Raw genomic sequence first — 16981 nt, 5'->3', positions numbered from 1 at the left:
AGTCCCAGCTACTCGGGAGGCTGAGGCAGGAGAATGGTGTAAACCCGGGAGGCAGAGCTTGCAGTGAGCTGAGATCCGGCCACTGCACTCCAGTCACCAGCGAGACTCCATCTCAAAAAAAAAAGAAAATGAGATACAAATATACCATGAAGTACAGCCATAAAAAAGAATGAGATCATGTTCCTTTACAGGAATATGAATGGAGCTGGAGGCCATTATCCTTAGCAAACTAATGCAGGAACATAGAAGACCAAATAGTACATGTTCTCACATGTAAGTGGGAGCTAAATGATGAGAATGTATGGACACAGAGGGGAACAACAGACACTGGGGCCTACTGGAGGATGCAGAGAGGGTAGGAGGAGGAAGAGGATCAGAAAAAATAATGGGTACTAGGCTTAATACTTCGGTGATGAAGTAATCTGTATAATAAACCCCCATGACACGGGTTTACCTATATAACAAACCTGCACATGTATCCCTGAACTTAAAAGTTAAAAACAAGTATGTAAATAAGGTATTCTATCAAATATGTAGTTTGTGTTTTTCCTCTCAAAGAGGAAAAAGCATAGAAAGAGAACTAAAGGCATATTTTAGTGAAGAATTAGGATATTAAAGTTGGTCATTCTGGGTTCATTTCCCAGTTATAAATACTTCCTGGCCCACCTAAACTCTGTATCTAACTTCTCTGATGTAAAATGTAGATCACAGACAGACTTTACTTACAGGGTCGGTCTGAAGGTTAGAAATAACTTTTGTAAAATGCCTAGCAGTTTTAGTTAGTATAGTGATTCTTTTTTTTTTTGAGATGGAGTCTCCCTCTGTTGCCCAGGCTGGAGTGTAGTGGCACAATCTCGGCTCACTGCAGCCTCTGCCTCCTGGGTTCAAGTGATTCTCCTTCCTCAGCCTCCCGAGTAGCTGAGATTACAGGTGTGTGCCACCATACCCAACTAAGTTTTTGTATTTTTAGTAGAGATGGCGTTTCACCATATTGACTAGACTGGTCTTGAACTCCTGAACTCAAGTGATCCACGTGCCTTGGCCTCCTAAAGTGCTGGGATTACAGGCATGAGCCACCGCACCTGGCATAGTACAGTGATTCTAAGTGTGTTAAAATGCATACTATGATGATGATGATGTTTAATTTTGGCTATAGGATTTAATTCATTTTGAAATTTTACGTGACATCAGTAATGGTTATGGTACTTTTATATATTTTTAGAAGGGTCTAGGAGAATCAGTATCTTAGTATATGGTTTGATTGGTGGTAACTACTATTATTTCATCTTAAAAATCATTTTGGGCTGGGCGTGCTGGCTCACGCCTGTAATTCCATCACTTTGGGAGGCCGAGGCGGGTGGATCACCTGACGTCAGGAGTTCAAGACCGGCCTGACCAACATGGAGAAACCCCTTCTCTACTAAAAATACACAAAATTAGCTGGACGTGGTGGCGCATGCCTGCAATCCTAGCTACTCAGGAGGCTGAGATAGGGGAATCTCTTGAACCTGGGAGGCGGAGGTTCAGTGAGCTGAGATTGCACTGTTGCACTCCAGACTGGGCAATAAGAGTGAAACTCCATCTCAAAAAGAAAAAAAAAATCATTTCATTAGTAAAATATTAATCTGATACAGATTTTGTGTATTTTCAAATTAGGCTGATAATTTTTTATTTTTATTTTTGAGATGGAGTTTCGCTCTTGTTGCCCAGGCTAGAGTGCAATGGGCGTGATCTCACCTCACCACAACCTCCGCCTCCTGGGTTCAAGTGATTCTCCTGCCTCAGCCTCCCAAGTGACTGGGATTACAGGCATGTGCCACCACACCCTGCTAATTATTTTTGTATTGTTAGTCGAGACAGGGTTTCACCATATTGGTCAGGCTGGTCTCAAACTCCCAACCTCAGGTGATCTGCCCGCCTCGGTCTCCCAAAGTGCTGGGATTACAAGCATGAGCCACTGTGCCTAGCGATAATCTTATTTTTATGCTGCAGTCAGAGGTGGTGGCAAGTACTACATTTACTCATTAATGTGATTAAAATGCATTTTTAGATATGATTATTTAAGCAACTGTAATGATTTATAATGTTTAATTTGTGATAATTATGAGTATGTTATTCATTTAAAGATATATAGTTGGTAATAACTCTAATTTTTGAAAAGTTACACTTAGCTGTATGGATTCTAAGTGAATTGCTTGAGAGGAGGCATTTTTTTCTTGTCTTTGTATCCCTAGTATGTAACAAGGGGCCTCATATGAGTCCCCAGTATGTAATATTTATTTACTAATTTAATTTTGTTTTTAGAGACATTGTCTCACTCTGTCATCCAGGCTGGAGTATAGTAGTGTGATCATAGCTTACCACAGCCTCAAACTCCTGGGCTCAAGGGATCCTTCCACCTCAGCCTTTTAAGTAGCTGACACTATAGGAACATGCCACCATACCTGGCTAATTTTTTTTTTTTTTTTTTGAGACAGGGTCTCACTCTGTCACCTAGGCTACAGAGCAGTGGTGTGATAACCGCTCACTGCAGTCTTGACCTCCTAGGCTCAAATCATCCTCCCACCTCATCGCCCCAAATAGCTGGGACTATAGGTGCATGCCACCATGCATGGCTAATATTTTAAAATGTTTTTTGTAGAGACGGGTCTTGCTATGTTGACTAGGGTGGTCTTGACCTCCTGGCTTCAAGCATTCCCCCTGACTTGGCGTCTGAAGTGCTGGGATTACAGGCATAAGCCATCCCATCCAGTCGGGGCTAATTTAAAATAAAAATTTTTTGTAGGGATAGGATCTGAATATTTTGCCCAGGCTGGTCTCATACTCTTGGCTTCAAGCAATCCTCTTGCCTTGGTCTCCCAAAGTCTTGCGATTACAGGTGTGAGCTACCACACCTAGCTCTAATATGTGTTGTTGAATAAACAAATTAGAGAAATTTAAAAATTATATTATTGTCCTTTTTTGTGCTTATTGATAGTTAATGAGTATATAATAAAAAATAATTGAAGACTTTAGTTACTGATTTACTCGTTCAACACCTATTTATTGAACACCGATTGTGTCTTAGTGCTAGTGAGCATCCTGGAATACATAGATAATCAAATAATTAGATGTATGTGATTTTGACATTTATTCTTTTAGGTGAAACCTGGAGATGACTTAGAAAGTGATCGATACTTAATCACAGTTGAAGAAGTTAAAGTTGCTGGAGCCATAGGTATTGTTAAGCAGAATGTCAATAAAGAAGCACCAGAGTTAAATTCAAGGAGATTTATATCCTCTGGCCGATCTCGTGGATGTCAGCCTTCTGGCTTAAAAAGGAAGTTTACTGTAAGTTTTGCTGTGGAAAATAATACATCAAAATATATTTATTAAATTGTCTCAAAAAGTGGTGAATTTCGAAGTTATTGTACTCTGTCATTCAAAGGGCACTTCATAGTATACTTAGGTAGAAAGGAAATAAACCCTACTTTGAAAAATCTTATTACAAATGAATGTACTTTAACAAACTTTAAATCTGAAATATTACTTTACCTTAGGCAAAGCAGAAACACTCCTTCATCTTTTTTTTTTCTTAGCCAGTTCTCTTCACATTTTCTTTATGGGTAATGGTACAGCTAACAGTTATTTTACTATTTTCAGGATTTTCAAGGACCACGTCAGGTTCCGAAGAAAATGGTTATTACGGAAAGTGGTGAATCGGCTGTATCACATGACGCTAAGAAACCTGGCTCTACTATTTTTTCTCCATTCTACAGCATGCCTCCTTTGTTTCCCACTGTTGGCAATAAAGATGTAAATAATATACTGGCAGACCCTGAGAACACTGTGACTTACAAGAACAGAGAGAGAAATGCCATGGATTTTTCTTCAGTTTTTTCTCCATCCTTCCAGATTAACCCAAAAGTGCTGTGTGAAGAAAAGTATTTTTGCTCTCCTATCAATTCTGGAAATACGCTTTCAGACTTACTGACCAATGAGCCTGTGAAAAGAGATAGTTTGTCATCTCACTGTTCAGGAGTTTCACAAAACATCAGAAGCAAAGCACAGATATTAGCTCTTCTGAAGTCTGAATCATCTAGTACATGTGAGGAACTAAATTCTGAGATGACAGAGCATTTTCCTCAAAAACAACCACAGGGAAGTTTAAAAATTGCTACTAAACCAAAGCACCTAATTCAACGGGAAGAGTGTGCTGAGATGAAGAGCACAGAAAATTTATACTACCAGTATCAATCAGAAAATACCATGAGAAATAAAAGCCGGTGGGCCATGTATTTATCCTCACAGAGTTCACCTATACATTCTACTGTAGATGGGAATGATACAGAAAGGAAAACCAAGGCCCAGGAAGATGATATAAATTATAATTTGAAAGACCTTTCATTACAAAAAAATACACAGTTCTTTGAAACATGTGCTGAAGAGGGGAAAAAGTATAATGTAGACAAGTCAGTCGGTAATAATGATCAATCCTGGAATCAGGAAGTCAAATTACAAATTCCTTCATTCAGTGAAAGCAGTAGCTTACAGGTTACTTGTAGCAGTGCAGAAAATGATGGTACATTGTCAGAATCTGACATTCAAGAAGATAATAAAATATCTTTTAATCAAAATGACAAGGTCTGCATTGAAGGATCAGTTCTCATTAAAGAAAATGCTCAGGAGGTAAATACATGTGGAACACCAGAAAAGGAGTATGAACAATCAGAGTCATCCCTGCCGGAACTGAAACATCTCCAAGTTGAATCTAGTAATAATTCTAGAATCTCTGATGACATTACACACATGATTTCTGAAAGTAAAATGGATAATGAAAGTCTTAATAGTATTAATGAATCACTGAGTAATGTAACACAACCATTTTTGGAGGTAACTTTTAATCTGAACAATTTTGAGACCAGTGACACTGAGGAGGAATCACAGGAAAGCAACAAAATTTCCCAGGATTCAGAGAGTTGGGTAAAGGACATTTTGGTTAATGATGGCAATTCATGTGTTCAGAAGAGGTCTGAGAATACAAACTGTGAAGAGATTGAAGGTGAACATTTACGACTCTTAACATCTATTAGTGGCAAACCTACAGTGACATTTCCTGTCAGAGAGACTCTGCCATCACAGTTTTGTGATAAAACTTATGTGGGTTTTGACATGGGAATTTGTAAAGCTGAAAACACTGGAAAAGAAATAGAGGAGTATAGTGACACATTGAGCAATTTTGAATCTATCAAGTGGACTGATGCTGTACACATAGATAATAAAGAAGATTCTAATAAACCTATTCAAGAAGTCAGAAGTAACTATGATTTTGCTTTACTCCCGAATAAATCTAAAGGTATAAACATGAATTTACATATTCCTCATACTCAAAATCAGACTGCTGAAAACAGTAATCTATTTGCAGAAGATGCTCAACCTCAGTCTTTTATTTTGGGAAATGACTTAGACAAAAATGTTGAACATGTTTTACCCTCAACTTCTAGTAGTGACAACAGTGTCCAACTATTAAATACCAATCAGAATCACTCTGAATGTATTGAACTTGATAAATCAAATACCCACATTTCCAATTCTTTGTTTTACCCACTGGGAAAAAAGCATCTTATTTCCAAAGACACAGAAGCACGTATATCTGAACCTAAAGATTTGGGAAAGATTAGAAGTCCACTCCCTGACCATGTTGAGGTTGAAACTGCCAGAGAAGGCAAACAATACTGGAATCCTAGAAATTCTTCAGAACTTTCTGGATTAGTAAATACCATTTCTATTTTAAAGTCACTATCTGAACACAGTACTGCTTTAGACAGTTTGGAAATACTGAGAAAGAAAAATACTGTCTTTCAGCAAGGAACTCAACAGACATATGAGCCAGATAGCAGTCCTGAAGGTTAGAATTGTGTGTCTATTTTGGATTGTTTTCTTTATAGCTCAAAGAGCTATAAAGAAAGAAGATAATAGTTCTGGGTGCTACATTAAAGAATTACATAATGTTTAAATAGGTAATACATGTACTTAGTAAAACCAATGTTAATAGAGAATAATACCAATGAAAGGTCCCCATCCAACCACATCGCTCAGTCTACCCTTCAGAATTAGCTACAGTTTTCGTCTAGGATATCCTTCCATAAACATTCTATGCATGTATAAGCATATATTGGCACATTTAAGTTAATATATGTCAAAAAATGTACATATATATGTACGTATGTGTGTGTATATGTGTTTTTTTTTTTTTTTTTTTTTGAGACAGTCTCACTCTGTCACCCAGGCCGGAGTGACTCACTACAGCCTCTGCCTCCCAAGTAGTTGGGATTACAGGCATGCACCACCATGCTTAGCTAATTACATCTATTCTTACTCATTTTTGGACAGGTACTAGGGAATACATTTTTTTAAAAAAGTGAGTTCATATTGATACCTCTAATTCCAATCCTATACCAGAGAGCTCTTTTCCCTCTTTCCTCTGTTCCATAATTGTGTCTGTCTTTTTTTCTTTTTAGGACAGAGTTTGACTCTTGTTACCCAGGCTAGAGTGCAATGGCACAATCTCAGCTCACTGCAACCTCCACCTCCTGGGTTCAAGCGATTCTCCTGCCTCAGTTTTAGAGATACTTCAAAGTTCTCTTTATAGGAATTAATCATTTCTCATTCCCATGAGTAATGTATGAGACTGGGTGTTTCTCCACAGCCTTGCTAATCGTGTATTACCCAGCTTTTGAATGTTTGCCAATCTGATAGACGAGCAATGGCTTTTCAGTGTATTTTTTATTTTATTTATTTATTTAATTTTTATTTTTATTTTTATTTTTGAGACGGAGTTTCACTCTTGTCCAGGCTGAAGTGCAGTGATGTGATCTCAGCTCACTGCAAACTCTGCCTCCCAGGTTCAAGCGATTCTTCTGCCTCAGCTGGGATTACAGGTGTGTCCACCACACCTGGCTAATTGTGTATTTTTAGTAGAGATGGTTTCACCATGTTGGTCAAGCTGGTCTCGAACTCCTGACCTCAAGTGATCCACCCACATCGGCCTCCCAGAGTGCTGGCATTACAGGCATGAGCCACCACTTCTGACCTTTTCAGTGTTATTTTAAATTTGTGTTTTTACTACTACTGGTGAAATTGAGCATCTTATGTTTAAACATCGTTTGTATATATTTTTCCATGAACTATCTTTTCTGTCTACCCTTTTGTCCGGCTTTTTAATTCTTGATTTGTAGAGTTCTTTATATATTAGAGATATTAGCCCTTTATGATATATATTTTAAATGTTTTCTTTCAGTATGTCATTGATCTTTTGACTTTCCTTATGGTACACTGGCAACAGCATTGTATTTTAAAGAATATAATAGTAAATAATATACATTTGAATGTAAATGAACAATGCACTACTTTCAAAAGGTAAAATTGAACTTTGAGTATCTCATGTGATTCCTGAGAAAAATATACATAACTTATTGTACCTACTAAAATGATTATTTGAAATGTAGTTAAGTTTGAAGATAATTGTTGGTTTGTTTTCTAAACTATTAAAAGTAAGTAGCCGGACACGGTAGCTCATGCCTGTAATCCCAGCACTGTGGGAGGTCAAGGTGGGTGGGTCACCTGAGGTCGGGAGTTCGAGACCAGTCTGGCCAACTTGATGAAACCATGTCTCTACTAAAAATACAAAAAATTAAATGGGCATTGTGGCAGGCACCTGTAATCCCAGCTACTCGGGAGGCTGAGGCAGGAGAATCATTTGAACCCGGTAGGTAGAGGTTGCAGTGAGCCGAAATTGCGCCATTGCACTTCTGGGCAACAAGAGTGAAACTCCCATCTCAAAAAAGAAAAAAAAAAAAGTAAAAAGCTTTAATGAAAAATGAATATGAGTAGATAAAGTTATATAATACCATATAAGAACATAAAATTCTAGCGTGAAGATTTAGGGATTATAGAATTTAGTTTTGAAGGCCAGGTGGTGGCTCACGCCTATAATCCCAGCACTTTGGGAGGCTGAGGTGGGCAGATCACCAGAGGTCAGGAGTTCAAGATTAGCCTGGCCAACATGGTGAAACACCATCTCTAATAAAATATATAAAAATTAGTCGGGTGTGGTGGTGGGGACCTGTAATCTTAGCTACTGGGAGGCTGAGGCAGGAGAATAGCTTGAACCTATGAGGTGAAAGTTGCAGTGAGTAGAGATTGTGTCACTGCACTTTAGCCTGGGTGACAGAGCAAGACTCCATCTCAAAAAAAAAAAAAAAAAATTACTTTGGGAAACCAACTTGTTTCTCTCATCAAGTTGGAAAGAAAATTATAGTTGATTCTGATTATTTGCAATAGTTCTGTGAAGTCACTGCAAACATGTAATTAGTAAACAATAAACCTTGCTCCTATGGGAAATACAGGGTTAGGGTCCTGCAAGCCTGTGGTCAGAACATTTTCATTAATTTGTGAATACATAACCTTGTTTTATGTATGTTTCTGCTTAAAGAACCTTATTTAATATATATTATTGATTCATTAACATTGAACTCATAGCCAACAGCCATGTAACTTACCTGTAAAAAACTTACCTAACACACTCATAAGGAATATCACAGTCTTGCCCTTGGGAACACTAGACAGCACTATTCTTAGGGGACTTTTTTTTTTTTTTTTTGACACAGAGTCTCAGTTTATTGCCTGGGCTGGAGTACAGTGGGGCGATCTTGGCTCACTGCAACCTCTGCCTCCTGGGTTCAAGCAATTCTCCCACTTCAGCCTCCGGAAGAGCTGGGACTACAGGCGTGTGCCACCATAGCCAGCTAATTTTTATTTTTTTATTAGAGATGGGGTTTCGCTATGTTGGCCAGGCTGGTTTGAACTGACCTCAGGTGATCCGCCTACCTCAACCTCCCAAGGTGCTGGGATTATAGATGTGAGCCACGGCACCTGGCCTCTTTGGGGACATTTTAAGTAGTGAAGTTACCAATAAATGGCACAAAAATGAAAAATGTGGCACTAAACGGCCATGAAAAAGATAATTGTTTACAACATAAGCTAAAACAAGAAGCCAGAGTGTTGCCTTGAGAACATGCGTTTCAGGCAATTCGTTTTTTGCTGCTTTATGTATGTCTGCAAATGACCATGAAGGTATAGCAAATACTGATTTAGGGATTACAAATAAACTGTAGGGAGTAGGCAGAATCCATGAGTAATGATCGACTAAATTCGCTTTTTTGATATAAATATATTTCTCTAAAAAGAATTAAGTTGGTTGCTTGAGACAGTTTGAGAAGATTGAATCACTAGAGTATAACGTACTTTTATGACGTTTAAAGCAAAATTAGAGAAGAATAACTTTTGCTACCAATTTAGAATGTGTGAAAGTGTTAAAATTCTAAATTTGTTGTGAGATAATTGTATATAGCTTAGAAATGTTAATTTAGAATGTTTTCCTGGAGCAAAGGCAGTAAAGGAAAACAACATCAATTTTCATCCAGTGTTTTTAAAAAACTTTAGAAATGTCAAGTTCCAAAATTATTGTTTATTTTATTTTATTCTGAATTTTAGCAGGAAAATAATGAAATCATAAATAGCAATAGCCTAAAAATGAAGTTTACACTAGTTATAGCTATGATTTTTTGCCGTAATTATCACTTAAAATTAGTCTTTTTGTGATTTTAGAAGAGAGAGATGATTGAATATGTACTTATTTAAGAAAAGAAAATTCTATTTTTAAATGGATACCTGATAAGGTGGCAAAACTAGCCACCCTGCACTCCTTTCCATTCTGCAGACTTGCCAAGTTTTCTGCTGTTTTGTATTCAGCCTTTTACCGGAACGCTTCTACCCTTGTCATAGCTGAATTTTTTCTTCAAGTCTCAACTTAAATGTTACTTCCCATGAGAAACTTTTCTAATTCCTGTATCAAAAATCGTTCTGTATCATATCACTGTTCAGTGAGATACCCTTTTGTATCATAGTCTGAATTTGTCTGGTTTAGTTATTTGTCTTTTGTGTCTCTCTTTTTTCAAGGAATTTTTTTTTGTCATCTTCACTGCTGTTTCCCTAGTGTTTGGCACACTGCACTTGGGAAATAATTGTTGAGTGAATTTTTTAGAATATAGAATTTTTTTCTTAAGCCATAGAAAAATGGGTTTAAGATAGACTAGAAATAGCATGAAGTGCTGTTTTTCTTTTTTCTTTTGTTTGAGACATGGTCTCACTGTTACCCAGGCTAGAGTGCAGTGGCGCAACCTTAGTTCACTGGAACCTCCACCTCCCGAGTTCAAGTGATTCTCCTGCCTCAGCTTCCCTAGTAGCTGGGATTACAGTTGTGCACCACCATGTCTGGTTAATTTTTGTATTTTTAGTAAAGACAAGGTCTCACCATGTTGGCCACGCTGGTCTTGAAATCCTGGCCTCAAGTGATCTACCTGCCTTGGCCTCCTAAAGCGCTGGGATTACAGCCTTGAGTCACCATGCCTGACTCAGTTTTTCTTGTCCATGTTTGCACATAGCAACAGTATACTGGGAGTCTTGACTTTCTTGTTCCTAACAGTTGTCCAGTACTTCATTTTTAGCATAGGTTATTAACTATTGGGTTAGTATTTATTTTTTAATTAGTGTAAAAAAGGAGTACAAGGAAACATTTTAAATATTTTTAAATTTTTATCATAAAAATGTTTTAGTCTAAACAGAACAGTACAGTGAATCCTCAAATGCTACTTTCTAAATTGAACAATTAACCAAGATTGTCTGATCTTAAAATTTAAGTTATATTCCTTGCTTCAGTTTTAGGAATAAGTTAAATTTTAGAGTACTGCTATATATAACAATGATATGATTATTTCTTTCCTCCATTACAGTGAGGAAACCATTTATTACGGTAGTTTCACCAAAGTCTCCTCATCTGCACAAGGATTCTCAACAGGTACAGGTTTTTTCTCTAAGAATATGTTCTTTTATTTTGATAAGAACTTTCTATAATTTGTAATAGAATTATAGTAATACAGTCCTAGGCTATCTTGGTTCATGACTCCTCCTGTATCTAATTTTTTCATTGCCTTCCTCAGCCAGAAGAAATACCTAACAGTTGCATTTATTATGTAGTTAGTAGTATTAAGCAACTCAAGTATTTCCTATGTTAGCATTTTGTTTGTTAAAAAACACAGTTACATGGCTCGGCGCAGGGACTCACACCTGTAATCCCAGCACTTTGGGAGGCTGAGGCAGGCAGATACCTGAGGTCAGGAGTTCGAGATCAGTCTAGCCAATGTGGTGAAACCCCATCTCTACTAAAAATACAAAAATTAGCCAGGCATGGTGGCATGTGCCTATAATCTCAGCTACTCAGGAGGTTGAGGCAGGAGAATCGCTTGAACCTGGGAGGCGGAGGTTGCAGTGAGCCGAGATCACACCATTGTACTCCAGTCTGGGCAACAAGAGTGAAACTCCATCTCAAAAAAAACAAAAACAAAACCAAAAAAACCCCACAGTTACTAATGGAATGTGTCCCTCTGTTGGGCACTATAGGACTTCTCAAACCTTGGAATAGATTAGGTAACACCACCTTATTTCTTGTTACACATTGATTTTCTCATGATAATTGCTTTTTATCATAGCAGTTTCTCAGAACTCAGCTTCACAAAGGCGTGATGTCATCGAAAGAAATGTAGCAAGATCTGATATAGAAACAGACCTGGAGTGAGTAGTTCATTAGGTGTCAGACAGATGTCAGGTGATACTGTTTCCCTACATGTAAAACACCTTGTGGAGCTCCTGTGAGTTCATTGTGCCACCTCAGAGTACCTTGTTGCACAGTTTGGGAACCATGGTAGTTATATAAAAAATAATAATTCTAATTAGGATGAATTGAAATTCTAGGATAAATCATCTAGATGACTGTTTCTAACTCAATGGGGATGCCATTAGCACTTCTGGAGGGTCATTTCTTTCATTATATGGCACTGGTCTTTCTACAGACATGTTTGGAACAAAAGCAAGTAGAATGTTTCACTTGCCTCCTTTTTATTTTTGTTTTTATTTTTTTTTGAGATGGAGTCTCTCTCTTTTGCCCAGGCTGGAGTGCAGTGACACCATCTTGGCCCACTGCAGCCTCTACCTCCCAGGTTCAAGTGATTCTCCTGCCCTAGCCTCCCAAGTAGCTGGGATTACAGGTGTACACCACCACTCCCAGCTAATTTTTGTGTTTTTAGTAGAGACGGATTTTCACCATGTTGGCCAGGCTGGTCTCCAACTCCTGACCTCAAGTGATCCACCCGCCTCAGGCTGCCAAAGTGCTGGGATTACAGGCATGAGCCACTAGGCCCGGCCTCACTTGCTTCCTTTTTATATCTTTCTTTATTTTCTATGTTACTGGTCCTTTTTTCCCCTTTTAATAATCTTGATTTTTTTCTTTTTAAATATAGAAAACAGTGAAGAGAAAAATAAAACTTACCCTATTTCTCAGAATATTTATTAATGTTTCCAGATTTTTTTGTGTGTCCAGTTAAAAAAAATGGTTAGATTGATGTATATAGTTTTATATCCTTTCCCCTTAATATCATCGTATTACCTCACGTTATTAATAATTCTTCTTAAACATACCTTTTAAAAGTTATTTACCATCCATCCTATGGCTGTCTTGTGCTTTGGACAAATAGTTCTCTGTTTTGGTCATTTAAATAATTTCCAGCATTTTGCTATTATAAGTAACCCTTTAATAAATGTTTTTACACATAAATCATTGTTTGCATTTTAAGTTTTTTCCTTAGATTTGATTCCAGAAGTAGAAGTAATTGTTTGGAAGGCTAGGAACAACTTTCTTTCTTGGGTTCTTGATATTTTCTTTTCTTTCTTTTTTTTGCGACAGAGTCTTGTTCTATTGCCCAGGCTGGAATGCAGTGGTGCAATCTCGGCTCACTGCAATCTCTGCCTCCTGGGTTCAAGCGATTCTCCTGCCTTAGCCTCCTGGAAGCTGGGACTACAGGCACACGCCACCATGCGCCAGCTAATTTTTGTATTTTTAGTAGAGACGGGGTTTTGCCATGTTTGCCAGGCTGGTCTCAAACTCCTGACTTCAGGTAATCCGCCTGTCTTGGCCTCCCAAAGTGCTGGGATTACAGGCATGAGCCACTGTGTCTGGCCATGACATTTTCAAATATAAAAATTTTAATGTTTTACAATTAGAATATTTATTTTACTTCATTTTTACTAGTACCCTTCCAAGCTTTTTAAATTCTTGCTAAGTGACAATACTGTTTTATCAGGATTTTACTTTTTATGTATTTATTTTTTTCTGAGATGGGTTATTGCTCTGTTGCTCAGGCTGGACTGCAGTAGCGTGACTGGCTCCTGCAGCCTTGACCTCCTGGGCTCAAGCGATTCTCCTGCCTCAGCCTCCTGAGTAGCTGGGACTACAGGTGCATGCCAGCACATAAGTAACTTTTGTATTTTTTGTAGAGATGGGGTTTCACTGTATTCCCCAGGCTAGTCTCAAACTCATGGGCTCAAGCAGTCCTCCAACCCCAGCCTCTAAAGTGTTGGGGTTAGAGGTGTGAGCCACAATGCCTGGCCAATTTTTATTTCATATTAGTGATGGTGTTCTAGTATTTCTTTTTTTTTTTTCTTTGTGAGACGGAGTCTCACTCTTGTCGCCCAGACTGTAGTGCAGTGGCGCAATCTTGGCCCACTACAACCTCCTCCTCCTGGGTTCAAGCGATTCTCCTGCCTCAGCCTCCTGAGTAGCTGGGATGCGCCACCACACCCACCTAATTTTTGTGTTTTTAGTAGAGACAGGGTTTCACCATGTTGGCCAGGTTGGTCTTGAACTCCTGACCTCAGGTGATCCGCCCATCTCAGCCTCCCAAAGTGCTGGGATTACAGGCGTGAGCTACCACGCCCGGCCCTAGTATTTCTTAAGTCTAACCGAAATTTATATTTTTGTTTTCTAAATTATTATTGCCTGTTGGTTTATCTAAATTAATATTCTCTTCCTAAGATACTAAAAGAAGATGAAGTTGAACTAAGTGAACCACTTCAGTCTTTGCAGGTAAGTTATTTAAAATATAAATTAGCCACTAGACACGGTGGCTCACGCCTGTAATCCCAGCACTTTGGGAGGCTGAGGCGGGTGGATCATGAGGTCAGGAGATCGAGACCATCCTGGCTAACATGGTGAAACCCCGTCTCTACCAAACTACAAAAAATTAGCTGGGCGTGGTGGCAAGTACCTGTAGTCCCAGCTACTCGGAAGGCTGAGGCAGGAGAATGGCGTGAACCCGGGAGGCAGAGCTTACAGTGAGCCGATATGACACCACTGCACTCCAGCCTGGGCGACAGAGTAAGACTCTGCATCCAAAAAAAAAAAAAAATTAGCCAAATTATATTTGTATATATAGGTATGGCATGTAATTTTAAGTTTATAAATAAATATAAGTTTGTATTATATATTGTCAGTTTTTGAAATCATTTGTAGTGATATTCATTTAGTATAAATGTACTATATGATCAATATAATTTGGTTAAATAACAAATTATTTACCATGAAGTTAGTTTGCAGACTTGTAAACATTACCAAACCCATGAGTCATTGACAATTACCCCTACAGCTCTGTTGCCTAAAACAGAACAAAATAAAAAGAAAACACCTGTATTATGGTTACTTGCCATTTTTCATTCTTATGTAACAATATTACACATACAAAATTATAAACAATTGGCAACTACAAAATTTAGCTTACAAATGATCACATTTTTGTCTTTTTTTCACTTGGAAAAATAAGGTTTAATTTTTTTTTTTTTTTTGAGACAGAGTTTCACTCTTGTCACCCAGGAGGGAGTGCAATGGCACGATCTCAGCTCACCGCAACCTCCGCCTCCCAGGTTCAAGCAATTCTTCTCCCTCAGCCTTCTGAGTAGCTGGGATGACAGGCATGCACCACCACGCCTCACTAATTTTGTATTTTTTTAGTAGAGATGGGGTTTCTCCATGTTGGTCAGGCTGATCTCGAACTCCCCACCTCAGGCGATCTGCTTGCCTCGGCCTCCCAAAGTGCTGGGATTATAGGCGTGAGCTACTACGCCCGGCCTAGGTTTAAAATTTTTTAAGGACAGGTATCACAAAGTGTAAAGTACAGGTATCACTATCACTATTTTTTCCCTTAGAATGAGTTGCTGCTTAAATATCACATATTTTTTAAAAGTCTGTTAAAACCAGGAGCAGTGGCCTGTGCCTGTAATCCCAGTAACTTAGGAGGCTGAGGCAGGAGGATCGTTTGAGCTGAGAAGATAGAGTCCAGCCTGGACCACACAATGTGACATAGTGTGATCCCCCTCTTCTTAACAAGACAATAAAAATATGCTGTCATCCCACAGTAATGAAAAGGTCTCAATAATCTTTTGCAATAAAAATTATTTAAATCTGTTTTTAGCTTTAAAATAAGAGTACATTAGTATTTTTGTGATGGCTCTTTTTTTTTCTTTTTTCAGATGGGTTCTTACTCTGTCACCCAGACTAGAGTGCAGTGGCACAGTCACAGCTCACTGCAGCCTTGACCTCCAGTGCTCAAGCCATGCTCCTCCAGCCTCCCAAGTAACTGGGACCACAGGTGCACAGTACTATGGCTGGATAATTATTTTTTATTTTTTTATTTTGTAGAGATGGAGTCTGACTATATTGTTCAGGCTGGTCTCAAACTCCTGGCCTCAAGTGATCCTCCAACCTCCGCCTCCCAAAGTGCTGGGATTATAGGCATGTTCCCGGCTTATAATGGCTCTTCTTACTACAACTCTCTGAAACAACCTCTTTATGTATGTTGGTGATAGAAGGAACTTTGAAAACAGCATGTTCTTTGAAGATACCCTTAATGCCACTTCTGCCTCATTTTAGTATAATTAACTACACATTGCAAAAGAACTATTCCAGCAGAGAAAGTAGTATGCTAATTAATTTTGAAAACTGTATATTGGAAAATTGTAATTCTGGCTTGGCACAGTGGCTCACACCAGTAATCCCAACACTTTGGGAAGCCAAGACAGGAGTATCATTTGAGGCCAGGAGTTTGAGATCAGTCTGGGCAATACAGCGAGACGCCATCTCTAAAAAATTTTTTTAAATAAAAATAATTAGGTGGCATGGTGGCACATGCCTGTAATCCCAATTACTCAGGAGGTTGAAGCAGGAGGATTACTTGATCCCAGAGGTCAAGGCTGCAGTGAGCAATGATTGTGCCACTTGCAGTCCAGCCTGGGTGACAGAACAAGACCCTGTCTCTAAAAAAAAGGAAAAGAAAATTCTAATTCTGAAATATAGGTTGAATATTTTTAAGAGCTAATTGGTTGGCAGTTGTGCTTATATATAAGTGTTATTAAAGGAAAGTGACCATTTGAAGAAATATACTAGTTTACCTCTTCAGTCTATTGGGAAAGTGTTCTTTCTCTGTATTTGTTAAACATTTAAACAATTGCTTTTGTAGTTGAATTCATTTTCTTTGTCCAAGTCATATGAAAAGTTATGGTTATTTTGTATATTACTTGATGAACTAAAAATGACTTGTTGCTGTTGTCAGTATCATGTGTTTTGTGATTGCTAGGAGATGATTCATTCTTCAAATAGTCAATTGCACTTTTTAAATTTTTCTTCCTTTCATTTCTTGCTCATTTTAAAATAGATGATCTGCTTTAACATAGTATTAGGTTTGACAGGTGATTTATTATGTACCTGGCATTTTTTTTCTTTTTTTTTTTTTTTTGAGATGGAGTTTTGCTTTTGTTGGCCAGGCTGGACAATAGCGTGATCTCAGCTCACCAGAATCTCCGCCTCAAGGGTTCAAGCAATTCTCCTGCCTCAGCCTCCCGAGTAGCTGGGATTACAGGCACATGCCACTACGCCTGGCTAATTTTGTATTTTTAGTAGAGACGGGATTTCTCCATGTTGGTCAGGCTGGTCTTGAACTCCCGACCTGAGGTGATCCGCCTGCCTTGGCCTCCCAAAGTGCTGGGATTACAGGCGTAA

General features: G+C 38.4%; 1 protein-coding gene across 1 annotated transcript in view; it reads left to right on the top strand.

Moving 5' to 3' along the window:
* The window catches only part of ZGRF1 (zinc finger, GRF-type containing 1), a 95590-nt gene that overhangs the window by 14847 nt on the left and 63762 nt on the right, over positions 1 to 16981 (top strand). Inside the window, exons 4-9 of the mRNA XM_011948365.1 lie at positions 3142 to 3330; positions 3643 to 5887; positions 10833 to 10897; positions 13967 to 14057; positions 14577 to 14617; positions 15898 to 15900. Coding sequence (XP_011803755.1) covers positions 3142 to 3330; positions 3643 to 5887; positions 10833 to 10897; positions 13967 to 14057; positions 14577 to 14617; positions 15898 to 15900 — 2634 coding nt within the window. The remainder of the gene's footprint in view (positions 1 to 3141; positions 3331 to 3642; positions 5888 to 10832; positions 10898 to 13966; positions 14058 to 14576; positions 14618 to 15897; positions 15901 to 16981) is intronic.

Source organism: Colobus angolensis, unplaced genomic scaffold (genome assembly GCF_000951035.1).
Source record: "Colobus angolensis palliatus isolate OR3802 unplaced genomic scaffold, Cang.pa_1.0 Scaffold279, whole genome shotgun sequence".
In the NCBI taxonomy this organism is placed as follows: domain Eukaryota; kingdom Metazoa; phylum Chordata; class Mammalia; order Primates; family Cercopithecidae; genus Colobus; species Colobus angolensis.
This window is presented reverse-complemented; position numbering and strand designations above follow the sequence as displayed.